Source organism: Cervus canadensis, chromosome 10 (genome assembly GCF_019320065.1).
Source record: "Cervus canadensis isolate Bull #8, Minnesota chromosome 10, ASM1932006v1, whole genome shotgun sequence".
In the NCBI taxonomy this organism is placed as follows: Eukaryota; Metazoa; Chordata; class Mammalia; order Artiodactyla; family Cervidae; genus Cervus; species Cervus canadensis.
The window spans coordinates 54,171,593-54,194,371 of NC_057395.1; the positions used below are offsets into that span (position 1 = coordinate 54,171,593).

Below are 22,779 nucleotides of genomic sequence, written 5' to 3' on the forward strand. Positions count from 1 at the left end.
GCATAGGAACCTGAAATGTTACATCCATGAATCAAGGTAAATTGGAGGTGGTCAAGCAGGAGATGGTAAGAGTGAACATCGACCTCTTAGGAATCAGTGAACTAAAATGGACAGGAATTGGCGAATTTAATTCAGATGACCATTGTATCTACTAATGTGGGCAAGAATCCCTTAGAAGAAATAGAGTAGCCTTCATAGTCAACAAGATTCCAAAATGCGGTACTTGGATGCAGTCTCAAAAATGACAGAATGATCTCTGTTCACTTCTAAGGCAAACCAACATCACAGTAATCCAAGTTTATGCCCCAACCACTAATGCCGAAGAAGCTGAAGTTGACCAGTTCTGTGAAGACCTACAAGACCTTCTAGAACTAACACCAAAAAAGATATCCTTTCATCACAGGGGACTGGAATGCAAAAGTAGGAAGTCAAGAGATACCTGGAGTAACAGGCAAGTTTGGGAAGCAGGGCAAAGGCTAACAGAGTTTTGCCAAGAGAACACACCGGTCATAGCAAACACCCTTTTCCAACAAAAGAGGTGACTCTACACATGGACATCACCAGATGGTCAATACTGAAATCAGATTGATTATATTCTTTGCCGCTAAAGATGGAGAATTTCTATATAGTCAGCAAAAACAAGACCCAGAGTTGACTGTGGCTCAAGAGCCTGGTGGGCCACAGTCCATGGGGTCACAGAGTCGGATATGACTGAGTGACTAACACACACACACACAGGGAAAAAAAACCACTAGGACATTCAGGTATGACCTAAATCAAATCCCTTATGATTATACAGTGGAGGTGACAAATAGATTCAAGGGATTAGATCTAAGATCATGGCATCCAGCTCCATCACTTCATGGCAAATAGAAGGGGAAAAAGTAGAAGCAGTGACAGATTTTATTTTCTTAGGCTCCAAAATCACTGCGGATGGTGACTGCAGCCATGAAATTAAAAACGTTTGCTCCTTGGAAGGAAAGTTATGACCAACCTAGACAGCATATTAAAAAGCAGAGACATTACTTTGCTGACAAAGGTCTGTATGGTCAAAGCTATGGATTTTTCAGTAGTTATGTATAGATGCGAGAGCTGAACCATAAAGGAAGCAGAACGCCTAAGAATTGATGCTTTCGAATTGTGGTGCTGGAGAAGACTCTTGAGAGTCCCTTGGACTGCAAGGAGATCAAAGCAGTCAGTCCTAAAGGAAATCAACCCTGAATATTCATTGGAAGAACTGATGCCGAAGCTGAAGCTCCAGTACTTTGGTCACCTAATGTGAAGAGCTGACTCATTGGAAAAGACCCTGATACTGGGAAAGATTGAGGGCAGGAGGAGAAGGGGGCAACAGAGGATGAGATGGTTGACTGGCATCACTGACTCAATGAACATGAGCTTGAGCAAACTCTGGGATCAGTGAAGGACAGGGAAGTCTGGCTTGCTGCAGTCCATGGGGTTGCAAAGAGTCAGACACGACTTAGTGACTAAACGACACACACTGAACTCTGCCTGGTCCAAGACCACCACTGACCCCACTCCCCCTGATGCCTGCTATAGTCTTACAGAGAGCTCCTTTTCCAGGAAAACAAATTTTTGGAATTTCCCACGTGGCCTGTTGTGACATTTCTTGTGAGCAAGGGGGGATGCTGGTCTTGTCACTAAGAATGTTTTCCACCTGAGCTGAGTTCCATGAGTGAATTCATAAAGTTAGTGGAGGTCACAATCATCACTGGCCCTGGGATAAGCCATCTTTATCACTCATCACTCTCTGTGAAATCTCATCTGATAGCCACATAGAGTGGAGACGCTTGAAAAATATAGAAAGGTGTTGGAGTTGCTTTCTTAAAAGTCCTATTAAAAAAAAAAATCCTATGAACCATAATATGGTGAATTTCGCCCACCTTTGGGAGAAGTTTCAAGATGGTGAGCCGCCCATGGTCAGCGGTTCAAGGATGGAGCTGGACGGGCAGGTCACATAGCCCAGTGACTATCCTCCCTCCAGAGCACCACCTGCCTGGCTTATCAGGCCATAAATATTCTAATTAGGAGGGAGGCAGATGAGCAAGATTAGCGAGAGGGGCCCCTCGGATGATGGCGATGCGAGAGACACTCAGCCGCTCCTGTGTCACCCCAGCTCTCCTGACATTTTTAATCATGTAGAAATGCTCGATTTACATAGCTCTGCCTAATTAGACACAGTGGCAATTATGTTTGTGGATTTTCCTCCTTTCTAAAGACGACTTACTCTGCAAACAGGAAGCCAGTTTTGAAAGAAGTATCTGCAGTGTTTCCCCGCCAAGGGGAAACCTCTGTCCACAGGAGTGGGGGTGGGGGTGGTCAGCATCCTTCAAAGAGAGCAGAAAGGCCCTGCCTGTGGTCCTTTGTACGTTTAGTTCATGGGTGTCCAGACAAAGCCACAGGTCATGTTGGGAAACCACACGGGAAGGGCGCGGCAGGCTGAGTTCCCACCCAGCGTGGGTGCACCCTCCATACATGCAGCCGAGGCCCTGCAATGTCTGTTTCTAAGTAGAGACATACCGGCCACTGCCAGAGGAGTCTGGCATCCCACCCACAGGGGGCAACTCAGGACAGAAAGAGGACAGAGTAGTGGATGGCGTCCCCAGCAACTGGGCACTGGCTGCCCCAAGGGGCTTGTCTTTAGTGCAGTTAGTATCGGGAGTGCATGGTACACAGTAGGTGCCCAGTGAACACCACCTTGCTCCCTCCCTCTCCCCACCGCCCACGTGAATGACCATCTCCCTGGGGGAGGCTCAGAGCGAGCCCCCCAACCCTGTGTGTGTTCTCTGACCCACCCCCTTTGTGACTCCAGGCCCCAGGCCACCATCCTCATGCTTCCGGCTCCCACTGGTCCCAGGTGCCTGTGTGACCCCAGACAGGATGGCTATGGTCCCTCCCTCTGGGCCACCAAGCCTCCAGCTCACCCATCCATCCACACTGTGTCCTTATCCTGGCCTCACATGACCTGGGCCCTGGGGATGGAGCCTTCTCTCGGCCCCTCACCAAGTCTCTCCCTGTTCCTCACTGGAGCTGGGGACACTGGCCACCCCCTTGGGTCACATGTCTCCTTGTGGGGACGTTGCCCTGATGGTGGGATGCAGGGGTGCTGGGAGAGAGGCTCATGCATATGTCATGGGCCATGCAGACCCATAGGAAGGGACCCCTGGCAAAGAAGAAAAGTCCCCGGAGTATCTGCCTCACACTGGGCTCTGTAGGAACTGCAGGTTCAGTGAGAGAAGAGGATTCTGGGGGGGCTTCCCTGAGGAGGTGGCATCTGGTGAGAATACGGGAAGAGCCAGATGGGAGAGGCCAGTGAGTCCGGTGGCTGGAGAGGGGAGGGGTGGAGACAGAAGCCAGCATGGTGGTGATGGTGGTGGTGGGGCCAGGCCACGGGATACCAGGGCCGAGGAGCTCAGGCGTGGGGGCCTCAGGGTGCTAGTCTTGCTGCCCTTGTCCTGGCCCACCCTCTCCCTCGCTCTGTCTGCGGGGTTGCCCTTTCCTGGTCCAGGCCCTCCCGGGCTGCCCCCCACACACCTAAGGGCTCATCCTGCAGTGGGGAAAGGAGTGGCCAGCAGCTGTCTCAGGATAATTGCAGTCCTGGTCCGTGGATGCACTAATTAGTGCAGACAGCTTGTGCTTAATTATTTCACTTGACCCGCTTAAGATTCAGCAACCACCTGCTCTGGGGGGAGGTGGGGGGAGGAGATTTTGGGGGGGGGAGCCGGTGGGGTGCCCATGACCGACCCAGGAGCAGTCCCAAAGGAGAGGCCTGGTCTCAGGGGCGGGACTGAGTCAATCAGAGGCCAGAGGACCCTGGGCTGGGCACTGCCCAGGCTGTTTCTTCTTGTTCAGTTGGGTCACTGTGAACTTGAAGCCAGGCTAGTCCCAGAACACCGGCTGGCTCATCCCGTGCCGGGCAGCCAGCCAGGCGCTGCAGAGCCCAAGGAAGGGGTATGCAGGAGGGGGTATGCACACCGAACTCTCCAAGAGGTACCCCTGCCCCCACCTGGGCCCAGAGTGGGCGGCTGATTCAGGGTTGGTTGCCAGACAGAGCAAACAAAAACAGCCTGCTCAGTTAAATGTGAACTTCAGACAACGACGGACAGTTTGTAGAATGGGGGCTGAGCTCCTCCTGAGCTCTGAGACCCTGTGGCCCTGGGCAACTAAGAGCCCTGAAGCTTTGCCTTTCTCATCTGGAAAGAAACGCTGTTCCAGGAGTCCCCCCAGGGCAGTTTCAAGGACTAAGATGTGACAGTGCACACAGTGCTTGGCCCATGCTGGGGTCCCTGGGGCGCCCCACTGTCCAGAGCAGGCTCTGCCATGCATGAGCTCAGTACACACTTGCACAAGTAGCAGACATGCCCACACCTCCTCCTGCTTCTGGCTGACCACCCATCCTCTGTCTGTCCCACTCCACACCTGCCCAGATAGTCGTAGGTAAAGGCAAACCAGGGACAGCCCGCAGGCCACTCACAGGGGAAAGCAGGGGCATGGTGTTCAGAGCCGCCCTGCGCCTTCGGAACGAGCAGCTTCCCCCGCCCACCTCCCCGAGCTTTCCCAGCTGGGGTCTCCCTGCTCTGCATAAGGTCCCTTGGGTGCTGCCCTCTCTCCTCGGGCAGAGGCCCTGGAAACACCTCTTCTCTCCTCCAAGCCTGAAGCTGCAGCCAGGCTCCCAGCAGGACCGTGCGGCGGGCTGCTCGTTATCTCAAACAGGGCAGGTGATGGCTCAGCAGGCTGGGCGACTGGGGCCAAGGGCTGGTACCACCTGCTCCTGCCTCTCTGCTTCCTTCACCTGAAGTCCAGGCTCATCTAGCAATGAGCAGGGGCTCTTTAGAGGTGGTGGAGGCCAGCAAGGTTGTGCTGGGCAGGGGAGTGGATCTGCCCCCCGGGGGAGGTGGGTGGGACCCTCTGCTCTGCCAGGCTGGGGCCCAAGGTTGCCAGGATCTTGGACTCATGGTCTCCAGCACTGAGAGAGGACATGCTTCCTTCGTTAGGACAGCCCTGGGACGCTCATACACACCCTTCCTGAGACCAGGACGGGGTCTCCCTGGACGCCAGCCCCTACCAAATCCTTTGTGAACATCACATGATGCCATTTCCTTATAAGCCACACCACTACCTGGACTCATTTATCTTGTGGGGATCATCCCCCCTCGCCCACTCCTCCCTGCTGTGAAGTCAGCCCCACACAAACAGTCACCACTTGCCCTGTCCACTACTCTCTGTCTGGCACCCTTGGTGGTTTCCAGCACAAAGTCAGTGCTCAGTGAAAATTTTTTATTGAAAGGAGGAGTCTGTGGGGTGGGAATCTGTGATTGCTCAGAACCAGTTAGGCGTGTGGTGTGCAGTGTTCAGAAAAAGTGGGTCTTTAGTCCCAAAGGGGAGGAAATATAACTGATTATATCAACCTCCAAGGCTCAGAGCAAGGCCACCTCTTCTGAGAAGCCTCCAACTTCTTCATAGTTAGCTCTACCTCATCCGTTCACGACACCTTGTGGACAGAGTCCACTGCCTATACATGCAGTCCACTGCATATACACATGAACTGCTCTATAAAAACGTGCAATCCACTACACACACATGTGATCTACTGCATATAAACACATGGCCCACTATACATAATGTGATCTTCTCCACATTCACAGCAATCCACTATATATATATATGCGAAATCAACTACTTATATATGTGATCCACCGAGTATACACACGGTCCATTGTATATACACATAATCCACTTCATATCAACGTGATCCACTTCATATCAACCCATGATCTACTTCATATCAACACACAATCCACATCATATAAACACACGATCCATATAATACACACAATCCATATAATATACACAATCTACTTCATATAAGCATGTGATCCAATCATATAAACATGTGATCCACTTTATATAAACACGAAACCCACATCATATAAACACACCATCCACATAATATAAACATGTGATCCACCACATACAAACACGTGACCCACATCATATAAACACACGATCCACACCATAAACATGTCATCCACTGCATATACACATGATCCCCCTCCTCCATCCCTTTGGTGGCGGCAGCAGCAGCGACCACCACCATTCCACCCAGGCCGGTGGCGACCCCCCTCTGGGCCACCCTCTCCCACACAGACTGCAGTGGGGAGACCGTGGTCCGGCCCCACAGCGCCGCCTCACCTCTCGGTCCAGGCCAGCGGCCACAGTCACGATGTCGCCTGTTTCACTGTTGATGGTGAACATGTTCTGGGAGGGGCTCTGCGGGGTCTGCGTCACGATCCGGTAGCGCACCATCCCGTTGGCCGTGGTGGCGTCATCCGCGTCGTTGGCCGTGACTGTCATCACGTAGGTGCCTGCAACAGAGACAGGCAGCTCCTGGGGGACTTGCCTGCCATCCCCGCCGCTGCCCCTCACACACACCCTGGCAGATGTCTCCCACGATCATGTCTTCCTGGAGGCTGGATGTGGTGCGTGTCCTTCTCCACCCATGGGCTGGGCCACTGCCAGGCCCTGGGAATGTGTCTGTCCCTCCCCCCACCCCCAGATCCCCCTGCAGAACCACAGGGGTGGGGCCTTCTTCCCAGGCTCAAGCCTGCTCTGAGGCCGCTGCTCTGACGTCGTCAGGAGAGGGAGCCACCCAGCGTCAGCACAGCCTGCAATTCCGGCTCAAAACCCTGCACACTCCCTCCTGAGCCACACAGCCCAAGGCTCCGGCCGGCATGGTGGGGGCTCAGCACATAGTAGAGAGACAGGGCTGTATCCAGAAGGTGCCTAATAGGCACTCAAGGATGCTCAGTGAGAAGAGACCCCTCAGAGGGGATGCTGTGCACACGGGATGCAGAAGCAGGTGCAGTAAATTCGGAGCGTGCGAGCTCAGAGGTGGTGAGTACCTAGACCCTCCCTCGGCTCAGTGCCTGTTCCCCACCAGGCGCCAGGGTTGGGGTCTGCAGAGGACACCCCGGGATAGTCCCCTGACTCCTGAGAGCAGGGTGTGGTGTTCCTATTGGCACCCACCCTTCCCCATTGGGAGGCCCTGGCTAGATCAAAATGCCCCCCACCCCTGGCCACAGTGGTCGGGTCAGCAGTGGGCGCCATACCCAGTCAGAGCTTGGGAGCAAGGAGATGTACTTTTTGGGGTTTCTAGGAATTCAGCGTGCCATCCCTGCCCCTGGACTTGGCTGGGCCGGCGTGTGAGGCTGGGGGCTGTGATCACTTTGTGGCAACAGAGATGGAAACTGGAGGACAGGGCCACCTCAGAGGAAACAAAGCCATGGCAGGCTCAAGTGACCACCTCTCACTGGGCAGCCCCTGGGTCAAGCTGCACCTGAAGCTCTTATCTCTATACAGAAAAAAATGAAGACTTTTCTTTATAAAGCAGTTTTAGGTTCACAGCAAAATTGAGGGGAGGGTCCCTTACAGATGCTTTGTACACCTGAACCAATATTAGAATATATTCCCTTTCTTATTTTATGCTATTTTAGGCTTCCCTGGCAGTTCAGATGGTAAAGAATCTGCCTGCAATGCAGGAGACCCGGGTTTGATCCCTGGGTCGGGAAGATTCCCCTGGAGAAGGGAATGGCAACCCACTCCAGCATTCCTGCCTGGAGAATCCCATGGACAGAGGAGCCTGGCGGGCTATAGTCCATGGGGTCACAAAGAGACATGACTGAACTAACACTACACTACCTTTGTTGCTTGCAACGAAGAGTTCTGACTGGCATGGGCTCCCAGCCCTGCACCTGCCCCTGGGGCATGCCACCCTTGTCCTCATCTGCATGTTCTTGGTTCAGCTCCGTGTTCCCAGGTTGTTCCAGTGTGCTGTCAAGGGCCCACAGGGGAGAGGGAGTGTGGGCACCATCCTCCACTGGGTCCTTTTTGGAGGTGGTGGCTTATGCTGAGGCTGAACTTGGCTTGGGGCTGGGAGGGACCCCAGGCCTGTTGGGATCCAAGGGGGTAATGGGCGGGGGGCTTCATTCATCAGACATATGCTAGGCATTTGCTCTGGGCTGGTGCTGTGCAAGGAGCTGGGCGGACAGTGGTGGAGACACTTCCATGGTCGAGGCAGGGGTCTCACCTGCATGCTCCCAGAGTCTCTCATGTACAAGGTGTGTACCCAGCAGGTCCTCTTGCATGCCTGTCCAGCCTCCCCCACCCTCCTGTCCAGGGAGGGCCTGACACAGAGTCAGCTTTACTGTCGGCTTTAACTGAATAAAAGTTTTTTTTAAGGCAGATGCATTTTATGGAAACAGAAAAGAAGGCAAACAGCAAGAGGAAGGTGGAAATCTGTTTTACAGGGTTCAGGTTTTCTGTCCTCATCCTCCAACCAGAGACAAATGGGCTCAGGACCCACCTTTTCATGACTGAAAGACAGGACATCCTCGGTAGATGGGGCTCAACACTGCAGGAGGCAAGGAGCTCCAGGCCTGCAGACCCTGCTGCCCACTCATAGAATCCTCAGATTTATATAGGTTTTTTTAACAACACGTAATCCACACATCAGAAAATTCACCCTTTTAAAGTGCACAAGTCAAAAAATTAAATAAAGTGCACAAGTCAGTGTATTCTGGCATTTTCAGTTGTTGTGCCATTGTCAGTAGAAAGTATCTAATTCCAGAGCATCCCGTCATCCTCCCAGAGAAATCTGTGTCCACTAAGAGTTTCACCACATCCTCCTTCCCAGCCCCCGGCAACATGTGTCCACTTTCTGTTTCTATGGATCGGCCTCTTCTGAGCATGGCTTATAAATGAAATCATATACCATGTGGCCTTTGCGTCTGGTGTCTTTCTCTGAGGCTAATGATTTCAGGGTTCATTCCTTTTTTTTTTTTTTTTAGTTCTACCACTTTATTGCTACCAACCCATTTCCCTCCACCCTTGTGCACACATGCTCAGTCATGTAATCCCATGGACTTCAGCCCGCCAGACTCCTCTGTCCATGGACTTTTCCAGGCAAGAATACTGGAGTGGGTTGCCATTTCCTTCTCCAGGGGTTCATTCCTTTTTATGGCTGAATAATATTCCAGTGTATGGGGATGCTTAGCTCTCAATTTCCTGGTAGCTCAGTTGGTAAAGAATCCGCCTGCATTTATAATAGCCAGGACATGGAAGCAACCTAGATGTCCATCAGCAGATGAATGGATAAGAAAGCTGTGGTACATATACACAATGGAATATTACTCAGTCATTAAAAAGAATACATCTGAATCGGTTCTAATGAGGTGGATGAAACTGGAGCCTATTATATAGAGTGAAGTAAGCCAGAAAGTAAAGCACCAATACAGTGTACTAACACATATATATGGAATTTAGAAAGAAGGTAACGATAACCCTATATGCGAGACAGCAAGAGAGACATAGATGTAATGAACAGTCTTTTGGACTCTGTGGGAGAGGACGAGGGTGGGATGATATGGGAGAATGGCACTGAAACGTGTAAAATATCATATGTGAAACGAATTGCCAGTCCACGTTTGATGCATGAGACAGGGTGCTTGGGGCTGGTGCACTGGGATGACCCAGAGGGATGGGATGGGGAGGGAGGGGGGTTCAGGATGGGGAATACATGTACACTCATGGAGGATTCAAGTGAATGTATGGCAAAACCAATACAATATTGTAAAGTAAAAAAAAAAAGGAATCCGCCTGCAATGCAGGGAACCCTGGTTCAATCCCTGGGTTGGGAAGACACCCTGGAGAAGGGAATGGCTACCCACTCCAGGATTCCTGGGCAACCCTGGTGGCTCAGCTCATAAAGAATCTGTCTGCAATGCAGGAGACCCTGTTTCATTCCCTGGGTCGGGAAGATCCCTTGGAGAAGAATTTTCTACCCACTCCAGTACTCTTGCCTGGAGAATTCCATGGACAGAGAGCCTGGTAGGCTATAGCCCATGGGGTCGCAAAGGGTTGGACATGACTGAGTGACTTTCCCTTCACTTCACCCCTCAGTTACTGACTGAACACTTGCTGTGTTCAGGCACCAGGCTCTGTGCTCAATGTGTAGAGAACAACCATATGGACATGGTCCCACCCCTACTAGGCCAGTGAAGAAGGACAGAACACACAGGAGAGACACATCATTGGCAGCTGGGATAAGGGCTTTGAAGTGGGTAAGAATGCTTGTGCGAACATGGAGAGTAACCAGGTGGGAGGGGACTTCAGAGGAAGGAGGGCAGGCCTGAGAGATGAGGGCAGTGGGGTGGGGAAGTAGGGGGCAGGACTGTAGGCAGGGGGGACAAAGGCCCTGGGGCAGAGAAGAGCTCTGGATGTTTGAGGAAAAGGGAGGTGCGGGCATGTGATGGGGCTGGAGGTGGGTTGGGCCCACAGCAAGGATTTTGGACTTTGTTCTAAGATCATAGGGAGATGTTTTCATCAGGAGAGTGGGTCGAATATATGTCTTAAAGACACATAGACAGCTTCCCTACTGGTCCAGTGGTTAGAAATCCACCTTGCAATGCAGGGCGGGGGACACTGGTTCAATTCCTGGTCCAGGAAGATCCTACATGCCTGAGGGCAACTAAGCCTGAGAGGCACAACTACTGAGCCCACACACTGAAACTGGTGAAGCCTGTGTGCCTAGAGCCTGTGCTCGGCAACAAGAGAGGCCACCGCAATGAGAAGCCAGGGCACCACAATGATGAGTAGCCCCTGTTCACCACAACGAGAGAAAGCTGACGTGTAGCTCCGCAGACCCACCACAGTCAAAAAATAAAAAAAGTAAATAAATCAATCTTAAAAAATATATCATTAAACAAAAGACATGCAGAGAACAGGCTGCAGGCAGCCAGAAGTGTGGGGGTCGAGGGTGGCAGTGAACATGAACTCATTTGCTGGATTTCAGAGGGAATTGGCTGCAGTCAGACCAAGATGTTGCACACCCACTAGGATGTTTATTCCTTCATTCCACTCATGTTTATCGAGTGTCTTCTAGGGGAAACATACAGAACTTCTGTGTTTTGAAAGCCATAGGAAGAAAGTCCATCAAACGCATCCACCTACCTTCATGCAATGGCTGTTCTCAAAGAATTGTGTGTAAACCCAATTTTAATGAATTTAATTATCAGTAGAATTCCCCCAGAGGCATTCAGTATTTAAAAGAAATCCAGAAAGTCCTGTTTTTAGCAAATGGTGGACCATGTTATTTTAAACCAATCTTCCTCCCGAGGAAAACGAGAGAAGCTGGACCTCACATGCAATAAGAGCTCATTCAGGGCAGAGACACACCAGCAGCGCAGACTTGGGGGTGCTGGCTGGAAAGGGAAGCCCAGGCCTGGGACCATCTTTCCTCTTGAGATGTTTGCTGATTCCAAATCGGTTTCTGACAGCTGAAGAGCTACATGGATCTTTCAACAGACTGATGGGAATGGGGTGAAAGCACTGAGCTTAGGGCTTGCCGTGGTCGTGTGTGTGGGAGCACCTGGAAAATGCTGATCTGGAAGGGCAGTGCACTTCCAGGGGTGAGGGTGAATGGGAAAGAGATGGCCTCGCAGGAGCACGGCTCTAGTTAAGGTGACTTAGGTTACCAGTGTCCCTGGCAGGAGCAAAAGCACATCCTCCACAGAGAAAGGTCCTGTCTCACACAGCCTCAAGTCACCACGGCAACTGTTCACACACAGGGCTCCGCCCGTGATGAACCAGGCACACAGGAAGACAAAACCTGTCTGAAAACAGAGGGAAAGAACTGACCAGGACCAGAGCAGGGGAGACTCTGATAACTGAGTCATCAGAGGCAGGTTAAAAACAAATCAGCCAGGAACTTCCCTGATGGTCCAGTGGTTGAGAATCTGCCTTGGAATGCAGGGAACACAGCAGCCAAGATCCCACATGCTGCAGTTGTGTGCCACAACTACTGAGCCCGTGCTCTAGAGTCTGTGGGCCGCAATTAAGGTCCGATGCAGCCAAATAAAAACAAAACCCAAATCTGCCAGAAAAGTCAAAATGCACCCCTAGTCAATCACATAGGATGCCCCACACTAGGCCCCTACTGCCAGTCCCCCAGCCCCCACTGGGGCACACCCAAGCCCCCCTCTCCACGCCTTCCAGTCTGCCTGTGATGGTGGCTGGTGACCCACCCCCACCCCACCGCTCCCCACCCTGCCATGCCCTGAACACACAGCCTCTGCTGGTCCCCATCAGCCAGTCTTTATTTTCACATTACTGTCAGGGAAGGTGGATGCGAGCTCTGTGTGCCTTCTGCTGCACAAATGCATGTGCATCAACAATGGTCTCAAATAAAAGTAGAAAAATGTCCCTGACCCATGAACCTCACACCTAGCAGTGCAAATGAGGAGCACAATTAATAAGTAATTGAGAACTTCCCTGGTGGCTCTGTGGTAAAGAGTCTGCCTGCCAATGCAGGGGACACGGATTCTATCCCTGGCTGGGAAGATTCCACATGCCGCCAAGCAACTAAGCCTGTTGCTGAAGCCTACTGTTCTACTACCAAAGCCTACCCATTCTAGAGCCCATGAGCTGCGACTACTGAGCCCGCATGCCCTAGAGCCTGTGCTCTGCAATAAGAGAAACCACCACAATGAGAAACCTGCACACCACAATGATGTGTAGCCCCTGCTTGCTGCAACTAGAGAAAGCCCATGCAAAGTGGTGAAGACCCAGCATGGCCAAAAATAAAAAAAATTAAAAAAATAAGTAATTGATGCTGAAAGTCTGACAACTGGCTGAATAAACTGTGGTACATTCCCACAATGGAATCGTTTAAAGCCAGAATATTTCATGACACTTGAAGTGTTCATGATATACAGCAAAATGGAGAACAATCCAGTTTCTAAACTGTGTTCTTTAATATAACAATGTGTTCGTGCAGAGAGGAGACCAGAGGGATCTTTGACAGATGTGCTCACGGCAATCTGCGTGGCAGGCAAGATGGAAGAGGGTGTTTTTTTCTTTGTGATTTTCTCTATATCTCCCAAGTTTCCTCCAAAGATTATCACTTGATGATCAGAAGGTAAAATGTTATTTTAAAAAAGGAAAACTGATGGGACTTTTTTTCAGCCTTAATCACAATTTGGTTTCCTTCAAAACAGATTCTGAAAACCTGGCGGGTCCGTGGCCACTGCTCTGTGGTCAGGTGACCCAGGCATGCCCAAGTGCTCTGAGCCCAAAGGCCAAGGGCAGGGTTGCCATGGCAACAAACCCAGATGAAATATAAGTGTTCGGGGCCCTGGAACTGATCTAGGGCTCAGGGTTATTTTCACTTCCTTCCTAGAAGAAGAGGGCGGGGCAGGGGTGGAAGGAGCTCCTTTCTGAAACCTGGAGAGCTGCCTGGGGAGACGGCCTCTGCTTGTGGTCTGGGCACTCGTCCCAGCCCCCAGCGCCACCCCCAGTGGGCACTCCGAGATGGTTCCTCACTTGGGGGCCAGGCCTTGACCTGGGGGCCGGCCTTGACCTGGGCGGCACCCTACCTCTGCCCCTGGCCTGTGTCCCATGACTCACTCCCCTTACACTTGACAGCACCCCTTCCTAAACCCTCCAGCGAGTGTTCAGCAGCTACACCACACCTCGGGTTGTGAGCAGGGCTGGCCCCAGTGTCTGGGAAGGCATGACCTGGCCATCAAGTCCCCCGCTAAGCCTGACCCTTCTCCAGTCTGGTCCACGGGCAGCGTAAGCGCGCAGTAGCCTCAGTGTCATGGTGTACCTGCTGAGGCAGCCTGGGCCACCCATGGGAGGGAGCGATTTGGCCGTGGTATCCAGCTGTGCGCTCTGCTGGGACTGCTCACTGCAGCAGCCTCTGTCGTAACCTGGGAGTTAAGCCTCTCCCCACCAGCTGGGCTGTGAGATCCAGGAGGAAATCACCTTCTGGGGCTTTCTCCTTGGGTCTCCCTCCCTCCCCAGTAGAAAGGCCTGACTTCATCTTAACAAATGAAACTGAACATCGCTCTGCATTTTCATCTAAGAGGGCATGCCGTCTGCTGCCTGAGATGCTGGACATCTCTCTATTAATCGGGCCAGCAGGGAAAGGGGGAGAAGACAGAGGTTGGGTTCTTGCGAGGAGTTCATGTACAAACGCTGCCATGAGCCTTAAAGGATTAATTTCACAAGCCTTAAATCGCAGTTTAATTTGAAAACTAATTCAGCCCCATAATTGGCTTTCTGCTCAAATCACTGAGGCTAAAGATTTAAATTCTTAATATTCGGATGACTTTCAAGTATCTGGTGCCATCTGTGCAATAGTCCGTGGCATTAGTCTCAGGGGGACCTCCACTGGCACAGAAATAAAATAAATAAATAAACAGGGCCCACTAATAGAATAATCTATTTAAGCAAAACTCTGCATTATATAGATGAAGGTTTCTTTGACTTCATTTGCAGCATGTAGATTTCTCTGCTATTTAATATTTTAAAGTGACATTAATTTCAAAATTTATAACATAGGCCCTCATGCAGTTACAAGGGGTTAGGAAAAGCAGAGATTCCAATTAGAGCTTTTTTTTTTTTTTAAGTAAAAATAATCGATACGGAGGAATCTTTTCTTGGGAGGCTCGAGAGACGCCATGAGACCCGTCTGGCTGCCTCCAGGCAGGAGACCACACGGCAACTCTGATTTCCAGAGGGAAGGGCTGTTGTAAGGACATGGACCCCCAGCTGGTGCAGGTATGAGGATGGAGCTGTGAGGTCCGTCCTGAGCCCTGTGAGCTTGTTTCCTGAAAAGTGGGGGCTGGGCAGGGTGGCAGGAAGTGTGCGACTGGAGGGTCAGCAGGACAAACCTGACTAGGGGTTGAGCCACATAGCATCAGACACTGCCAGCCGCTGGGGCACACCGCAGGCCTGGCCGCCTCCCTCTGCACAGGTGTGGACCCTCCAGGAGGCCTTCACAGAACTGCTGTGCACCCTCGGAGCTCCAGGGAGGTGGGGCCCTGGGCACGGAGGTGTGGTCCCCACCCCCGAGCTGGCCTGTGGCTCAGGCTGAGCTGTCACTGAATCCCATCCTTGCTCAGGCACATGGTGGTGGTGATGGAGGAGGTGATGGAACAGACAGGGTCTCTGCCCCACGAAGGGGAAAAGCAGTGATGACAACAAACTGAGAGGATGCAGTAGTGATTCGACCAGAGGCCTCAGTGTGAAGGGAGGGGCCTGCTGGTGAGAGCGGTGGGGAAGACAGCTCTGGAGAAGCGTGGAGGAGCCAGTGTACTAGTGGTCAGGGGGAGAATGGCCAGGCTGTGGGCACAGCCCGTGCAGAGGCCCTGGGACAGGAAAGACTTCTCCCATCCTGATGGTCTTTGCCCACACCTGCATCAGATGCCATCTGTAGGCCCCTACCTAGCACACCTGTCTTTTGGTTCCTCAACTGGACAATGGGCTTCCTGGAGGTGGAGTTCACGCTTTCCCACCCTGGAAAAAGGGCACCTCACACACAGCTTTGGTGTGTGCTTTTCCAGGGGGATGGTTCCCACGCTACATACTGCCCTTCTCCCCTGATAGCGGATGTGATGCTTGGAGGTACAGCAGCCATATTGTGACCTCGTGGTGAGAAATCAGAGAGGGAGGCAAAGGGCACAGAGATGGTGAGTCTGCCGGCTTCATGCGCTCATCTAAAAGGCTACTTGTTTCAGCTGGGTTTTCTGAGACTTGCGTCCATAGTTATTCCTGACCCAGGCTGGGGAGGGGAGGCAGTTTAGCTCCAAGGTTAGAACTGCAGCTTGTGAGCCAGATCACCTGGTTTTATTCTTCCCTCCACCTGAGCGGAAGCAGGACACACCCGGGCCTCCGCCCCAACTTCCCCGCGCTGGCCCCGCCCCGCCGGCCCCGCCCCCGCTGGCCCCGCCCCCAAGTCCTCTGCACCAGCTCCTCTCTGAAGTACCCGGATAACAGCATCTGATGCTGGTCTCCTGGGTAGGTTAACAAAGCCTGAGACCACCACCCTGTGGAGGACATTAACTATTTGATGACCATGAGTTCTGAGCACCGTGGCCCGACCTACAGGCGCCTAAGAGTTGATAATATTGACCCCTGCGACCCCGCCCTGCCGTGTGACCCCGCCAAGCATAGAATTGTGCACGAGCTAGTCATCACTCTCCTGCTCGCCCCCCATACCCGCTACCCTCAACCCCGCAAGAAGGGTTTGGATCTTTTGAGCACGAACCGCCTGTCCCCGTTTGGAGCCGTTTCAGTAAACACCACACGTTCCTTCACCACAACCACACCCCGTGTGGGTGGACTGGTACCTCCGCACCGGGGGGCGGCCCGGGTTTGGTTCGGTGACACAGGTTCCCGCTGTGTCTCTTCTTACCTGCTCTTCGCCTCTGTTCACTCCTGTCCACAGTGCCTGTCACCGGGCTGTCCGCGATTCAGCAGGTTTCCTGTCTGGAGGCCCTAACGCGGTGCCCAGCCCCCAGGGGGCCGGGTCAGTGCTGTTTTCATGGCGGCCGCGTAGTCAGAGCATCAGTGGCAGGTGCGCCCACTGCGGGGGAGCCCGAGGCCTCCAGCAGAGACGCGGGGCCTCCCCCGTCCAGGTTCAGGAGCCTGGGAAGCGGTCGGGCTCAGAAGCTGCAGGTCAGGGGGCCCAGAGTTTTTAAATCTATCCTTCTTCTTCTCAAAGAGGCCAAGTTCCAAGGAGCCGAACTTGACCTTTTAAAGATGCGCCTGCACCCCAGAGGGGCACCCCGAGGTGCAGGAGAGCCTTGCTTCTGGTGAAGAAAACAGTTGGCCTGGCCAAGGGCCTCCCAGGGTCTCAGCCTCCGCTCTGCAGTGCCACCCCCCAACCCCATGCAACTCTGGGAACAGGACTGGGGTCAGAGGGGTGAGTGGGGGCCCGATGGGGAAGCCAGCTCGGCTGGAGGCCGGGGCTTGCAGGGGTTCCCTCCAGCTTCTCCTCGTGAACGCCCGTCGCTGCGCCCCATTGGCCAAGGCCCAACTGTGGCCTCATCCTAGGAGGGCCCCTCCCCTTCCCTCTCCTGCGCATCCTCCTGGAGGGGGCAGGGCCCGGAGGAGGACCTGGGCCCAATCCTCCCATCAGCTCTGGGACCAGGCCTCAGCTTGGCTCCGGCTGGCCCAGCCCAGGCTGCAAAATGGCCATCATTCAGCCGTGGCCAGTGGAGAGTTTGTGAAAATTCAGAATGTCTGAGGTTTGGCTCGGCCATCAGGTGACCTGAGGGACGCGGGAACATAATGTTGAGGACAGCTGGTTTTAAGCGAGTCTTACGGTTCAATCTGAGATTCCATCTGACAATGTAACTTGCTACCAGAGTTGGGAAAATGAACCGATATTTTGAGTAAGAACATTTAACAATAGAAATAAGGTAATACCTGTTAATAGTAATTACACCATTAACAATAGCACAGGTGTCAGGTGCCTCAGGTGGACGCCTTCAGCTGATTCCCCCAGGTTGGTGGTACTATTACCTCCATTTAACCATGGGACAGAGTGAGTGGCCGGCCGAGGCCCTGCCATGCCACACGCAGGCCACAGCTGGCCACTGGGAGTCTAAGACGAGTGGCTGAGTGCCATGTGACGTCACCTGCCAAGTGCTCAGTCCCACCCCGCGAGGACCAGGGGTAGCTGGGGTCTGAAACAGCCTTTACCTCTGCTCCACTCAAGGTTTCCTATGGAGCTACCGGCATCCAGGGAGCGAGGTGCTGGCGGATCAGTGGATGGGAGCAGAGAACCCAGAGCAAACCCACAAACAAGCCAACTGATTTTTGACAAAGGTACACAAGCAACCCAATGAAAGACAGAAAGCCTTTCCAACAAACAGTGCAGGAGCATCTGGGCATCCATAAGCAAAGAAATGAACCAGACTAAGTCTCACGCCTTCTATAAAAATCACACAGAAATTAACTCAGAATAGAAAAGTCAATGTCCAAAAGTGAATTAGAACAGTCTATAGCATCCCTGAAATGTGAATATAATGGAGTGGGGGGAAGCACATTTTTTTGTTAATAGATGAACAAATTTGAAACATTAAGAGAAAAGAAATTAACTTGGAATGGACCAAGGATGAAATATAAAATGTGAAACTATAAAACCTTTAGAATGAAGCCTAGAACATCTTCAGGACCCAGGGTTTGGGAAGAGTTCTCAATACCCAAGTCCAATCCATCAAAGGAGAGTGAAAAATTGAACTTCATCAAAATGAAAAACTCTTGCTCCCAAAAGACCCCCTGAAGAGCATGAAAACATGAGTCCCAGAGTAGGAGAAATTATCTGCAGACCACACATCTGGCAAAGGGCTTGCATCTCAAAGAATTCTCAAAACTCAGTGATTAAAAAAGCAACTAATTAGAAGATGGACACAAGACATGAAGAGACGTCTCAGCAAGGAGGAGATGCAGATGGCAAGCACAAGAAGGGATCACCACCATAGTTAGCATGAGGGAAAGAGAAATAAAAACCACAGTGAGGTACCAATGTGCATCTGTCAGAATAGCTAACATGACATAATGACACCACCAAATGCTGGCAAGGACACAGAGGAGCCGGAACACTCAGATGGTGGGACGGGAGATTGTACGGTCACGCCAGAAAAGTGCATGGCACTTCCTGGCAGAGCTAAACACCTGGTCCCCGTACCCCCCAGTGACTGAGTCCTCAGGCATTTGTCCCAGAGAAATGAAAATTCACATGAAAGTCTACATGTGAGTGAAAGTTCTTGGCAGCTTCATTACTGCCCCAAACTGGGACAACCAGAATGAGGGTAGGGCATCCACACTGTGTACTTCTCAGCAATGAAAAGAAATGTGCGTAGGACACACAATTTGCCTGAATATCCAAAGAATTATACTGAGTGGAAAAACCCAGCCCCTAAAGGTAACATGGGCTTCCCAGGTGGTGCTCAGTTCATTTCAGTCGCTCAGCCGTGTCCGACTCTTTGCGACCCCATGAACTGCAGCACGCCAGGCCTTCCTGTCCATTACCAACTCCTAGAGTTCACCCAAACCCATGTCCATTGAGTTGGTGATGCCATTCAACCATATCATCCTCTGTAGTCCCCTTCTCCTCCTGCCCTCAATCTTTCCCAGCATCAGGGTCTTTTCAAATGAGTCAGTTCTTTGCATCAGGTGCCCAAAGTATTGGAGTTTCAGCTTCAGCATCAGTCCTACCAATGAATATTCAGGACTTATTTCCTTTAGGATGGACTGGTTGTGCTAGTGGTAAAGAATCCGCCTGCCAATGCAGGAAATGCAAGAGACATGAGTTTGATCCCCAGGGCAGGAAGATCCCTTGGAGGAGGGCATGACAACCCACTCCAGTATTCTTGCCTGGAGAATCCCATGGACAGAGGGGCCTGGCAATCCACAGTCCATGGGGTCACAAAAGTCAGACACGACTGAGTGACCGAGAGCACACTCAAAGGTAACGTACTGCTATGGTCACAATTATATGAAAGTCTTAAAATGATAAAATCACAGGTATGGAGAGCAGGTCAATGGTTTCAAGGGTAGGGATGGTGGGCAGATGGATCAGTGAGCGGGGAGATGGGTGTTAGCCTTCTTAAATGTTACTGTCTTGACCATGGAGGTCATGTGAATCTGCACACGTGATAAACTGCATGGGCACACACGCACTCACGTACACACACGTGCTGAAGTCTGAGTGAGGGCCAGGGCTTGCACCAGTGTCACACCCTGGTGTGACCCTGCATCTGTGAGAGGTTAGCACTGGGGGAAGTCAGGGGACGGGTCTGTGGGGTGTCTCTGTGTTACTTCTTACAACTGCACGTGCGTCTACAATCATGTCAAAATAAAAAGGTATCTTAAAAAGATATTTCTTCCAATGAGATCCTATCAGGAAGCACATTGAAGAGTTGCTTGGAGTGGTGCTTGCCTAGGAGGTTCAAGGTTGCCCAAAGCCCGGCCTTCCTGCTTCCTGCCCACCCAGGGCCAGAGATGCCTCTGTTACCCCAGGCCTCAGTAAGCACCAGGTCACAATCCTCTTGGGTTTCTTCTTGTTGCCTCTCAGTTGAACCTTTTTTCCGGGAAATTCTAATTTTGGTTCCACTTTCTGGTGCACTTGAAATAAACAAAACTCCATTTCTTTATGGAAAACATCTATATTACAGACATAATTTTTCATAATTATTATTAATCTGAACTCATGGGCACAGGGTCAATTTCAAAGCTAGGGAAAGAGGATTTGATAGAAAAGACTGCTTCCTTAAGACTGGTTTTGCTGGACAGGGATGCGCATCCAGCGCCCACGTGTCCTGACAGCAGGAGCGCGCAGAGCCTGTGTGCACTACGTAGCCACTTCTGCAGGTGCAGCTTCTGCCTGGAGGCAAGAGATGGTCCCTCCCCGGGGGGTGGGCACAGCAGTTTTGGGGGACACAGAACAGGGGGGCGTCAAGGCAGAGTTTGGAAAGGCAGAGGTGGGGTGTGTGCCTGGAAGTGGTGGGGCACCCACCCAAGCAAAACTCCAGTGTGGGACATTCATAGGGCGGTCAGCCGACCTGCCTCCCTTTCACATCTCCAGCCTAGCATGCAGTCTCTCAGGTCTTGGTGGCCCCTGGCCAGTTCCCTCCAGGATTTGGGACCATGATCAGGAGGGGACCGAAGATCCCAGGCATGGGGAGGGACTGCTGCTGTGGCCCCATCTGGGTGGGAACCCAACATGGCAACCACTGCCCCCACGTGGCCATTTATATAAATACAATGAGAAATTCAGCTTCTCAGGTAGATGTGAGTTGGACTATGAAGAAAACTGAGCGCCGAAGAATTGATGCTTTTGAACTGTGGTGTTGGAGAAGACTCTTGAGAGTCCCTTGGACTGCAAGGAGATCCAACCGGTCCATCCTAAAGGAGATCAGTTCTGGGTGTTCATTGGAAGGACTGATGCTGAAACTCCAATACTTTGGCCACCTCATGTGAAGAGTTGACTCATTGGAAAAGACCTTGTTGCTGGGAAAGATTGAAGGCAGGAGGAGAAGGGGACAACAGAGGATGAGTTGGTTGGATGGCATCACCAACTCTATGGACACGAGTTTGAGTAAGCTCCGGGAGTTGGTGATGGACAGGGAAGCCCGGCGTGCTGCAGTCCATGGGGTGGCAAAGAGTCAGACATGACTGAGTGACTGAACTGAACTGGACAGCTGTATGAACCGGAATTGTGTGTGAGGCCCCTGTGACTCAGCAAAACCAGAGAGGGCTTCATGACATGGAGGGCCCTGGGGGTCGGGGAGGATGTGGGGTGACCTGGGATCTGGCCCCCGGCGGCTGGCTGATGTCCCCGCCGCAACATCCCAGACCTTAGCCAACTCCTACCCAGCTGAGTCAATACTGAATACATCTTTCCACTTGTTTTCCATTAGAACATGTGTCTGAAACCCTTCATTAGCCTATCATTCCAGAGAATAATGACTAATTTCTGGCGGTAGTTTTTCCTTATCCCACAAAGGCATTGTGTAAAACCTTTTATTATTGTAATTTACTGGGGTGAGAGAAGGACTTATAGAGACTGTTTCCATGTCCTGGGGAGCCTCCTGTGTTGAGGAGGTGGGCCCTGCTCTGTCTGGACATGGCCTCCTCCTCCTGGACCAGGGCGTCAAGCCAGGCCCAACAAGGCACCGTGCAGCTCCATCCTGGCTTTGCACAAAGAGGTCACATCTCTGGTCCCCTCTGATGGTTATTCTGGGACCAGAAGTGGAACTGGGGGCACCCAGGGGCTCCGAAAGTCACCCAACATTTAGTGCAAACAGCCCTGCAAAGGTGTTGAGTGCCCAGGGAATAAAGGGCCAGCCTTCAGCCTGCCTAGGCCACATCCAGAGATCTGAGGATGCTCCAATATCCTGGCTTAAAGGCTTATCAGGATTTTGAGGGGAAGATGAAACAGTTTGTTGTTTTTGTTATCCTAATGAGTAAAGGCAGTCATGCGTTTGGAAAAACTGTCTCATTGATTTGTTCGAAAATAAGACGTGGGAGACTTGATTTGAGGCACCTTCACAGAGTGTCTTGGGTCTTGGGGAGAGAGGACCCACTGCTTCCGTTAACAAGAACGTCCCCACCTGCCTCACACCCACCAAGCCTGACACCCACTGTCCACCCTGCTCCTTAAAGAGCTGGCTGTCAGCAGTCCTCATTCGCTTTCTTTGGCTGTTTGTAGCTAATTTGGCCACCCACCTGCCCCTCAGGGGCCGGCAGGGCCCAGCTGCCTGAGGTTTCTGCAGAAATAATGTCACATTGCTTTCCCTTTGCTGACAGGCTGGCCCAAGCCTCCTGATTCTGAGGACAATCAGTTGTAAACGCATTTCACCTTGTGGAAGCAGCAGCCCCTGGAGACAGAGCTGTGACAACTGCCTCCAGGGAGAAGAGATGATAAATGTTTGCTTTCATGCCCCTCTGCATGCTGGACGCCTGCTGACCCCTCCTCAGAGGCCCGGGAAGTCTTCCCAGGATGGGTGCCCACCGGGGGCTGGGGAGGGGCAGCCTCTGTGATGTTCAGATGGCAGGCAACACCTTTACTGTGCGTATGTTCCCAGTATTGCACGGGGCATCACTCATGAATCAAAATGACCTTTTGTTTCTTTCAAGTTCAAATGTAACCAGAGTCCGAATTTTAGTGGCAGCTTCCAGCAGCCCTTAGCAGGGGCCTCAGCAGTGGTGCTTGGCTCAGCTCCACACTGCCCCCTGCCCCTGCCTGCCCTAAACTGAGTAGTTGTCCTGAGGACAACTGCCCCCCACCCTCCCCCAAGTCAGGAGACAGTGTGGGGCTGGGTTTCTTAAACCTTAGCAAGTGCAGAGTTACTTGGAGCTTGGCTGCCTCCTCGGGGCCCCACCTGCAGAGTCTGAATCAGCAGGTGGCCA

The 22,779-nt window shown here is 52.1% G+C and overlaps 1 protein-coding gene across 2 annotated transcripts in view; it reads right to left on the bottom strand.

Annotated features, from left to right (window-relative positions):
* CDH4 (cadherin 4) overlaps positions 1-22,779 on the bottom strand; it is a 475,216-nt gene that overhangs the window by 28,006 nt on the left and 424,431 nt on the right. For both annotated transcript variants that reach the window (XM_043480167.1, XM_043480168.1), the window contains exon 7: positions 6,211-6,383. In XM_043480167.1, coding sequence (XP_043336102.1) covers positions 6,211-6,383 — 173 coding nt within the window. The remainder of the gene's footprint in view (positions 1-6,210; positions 6,384-22,779) is intronic.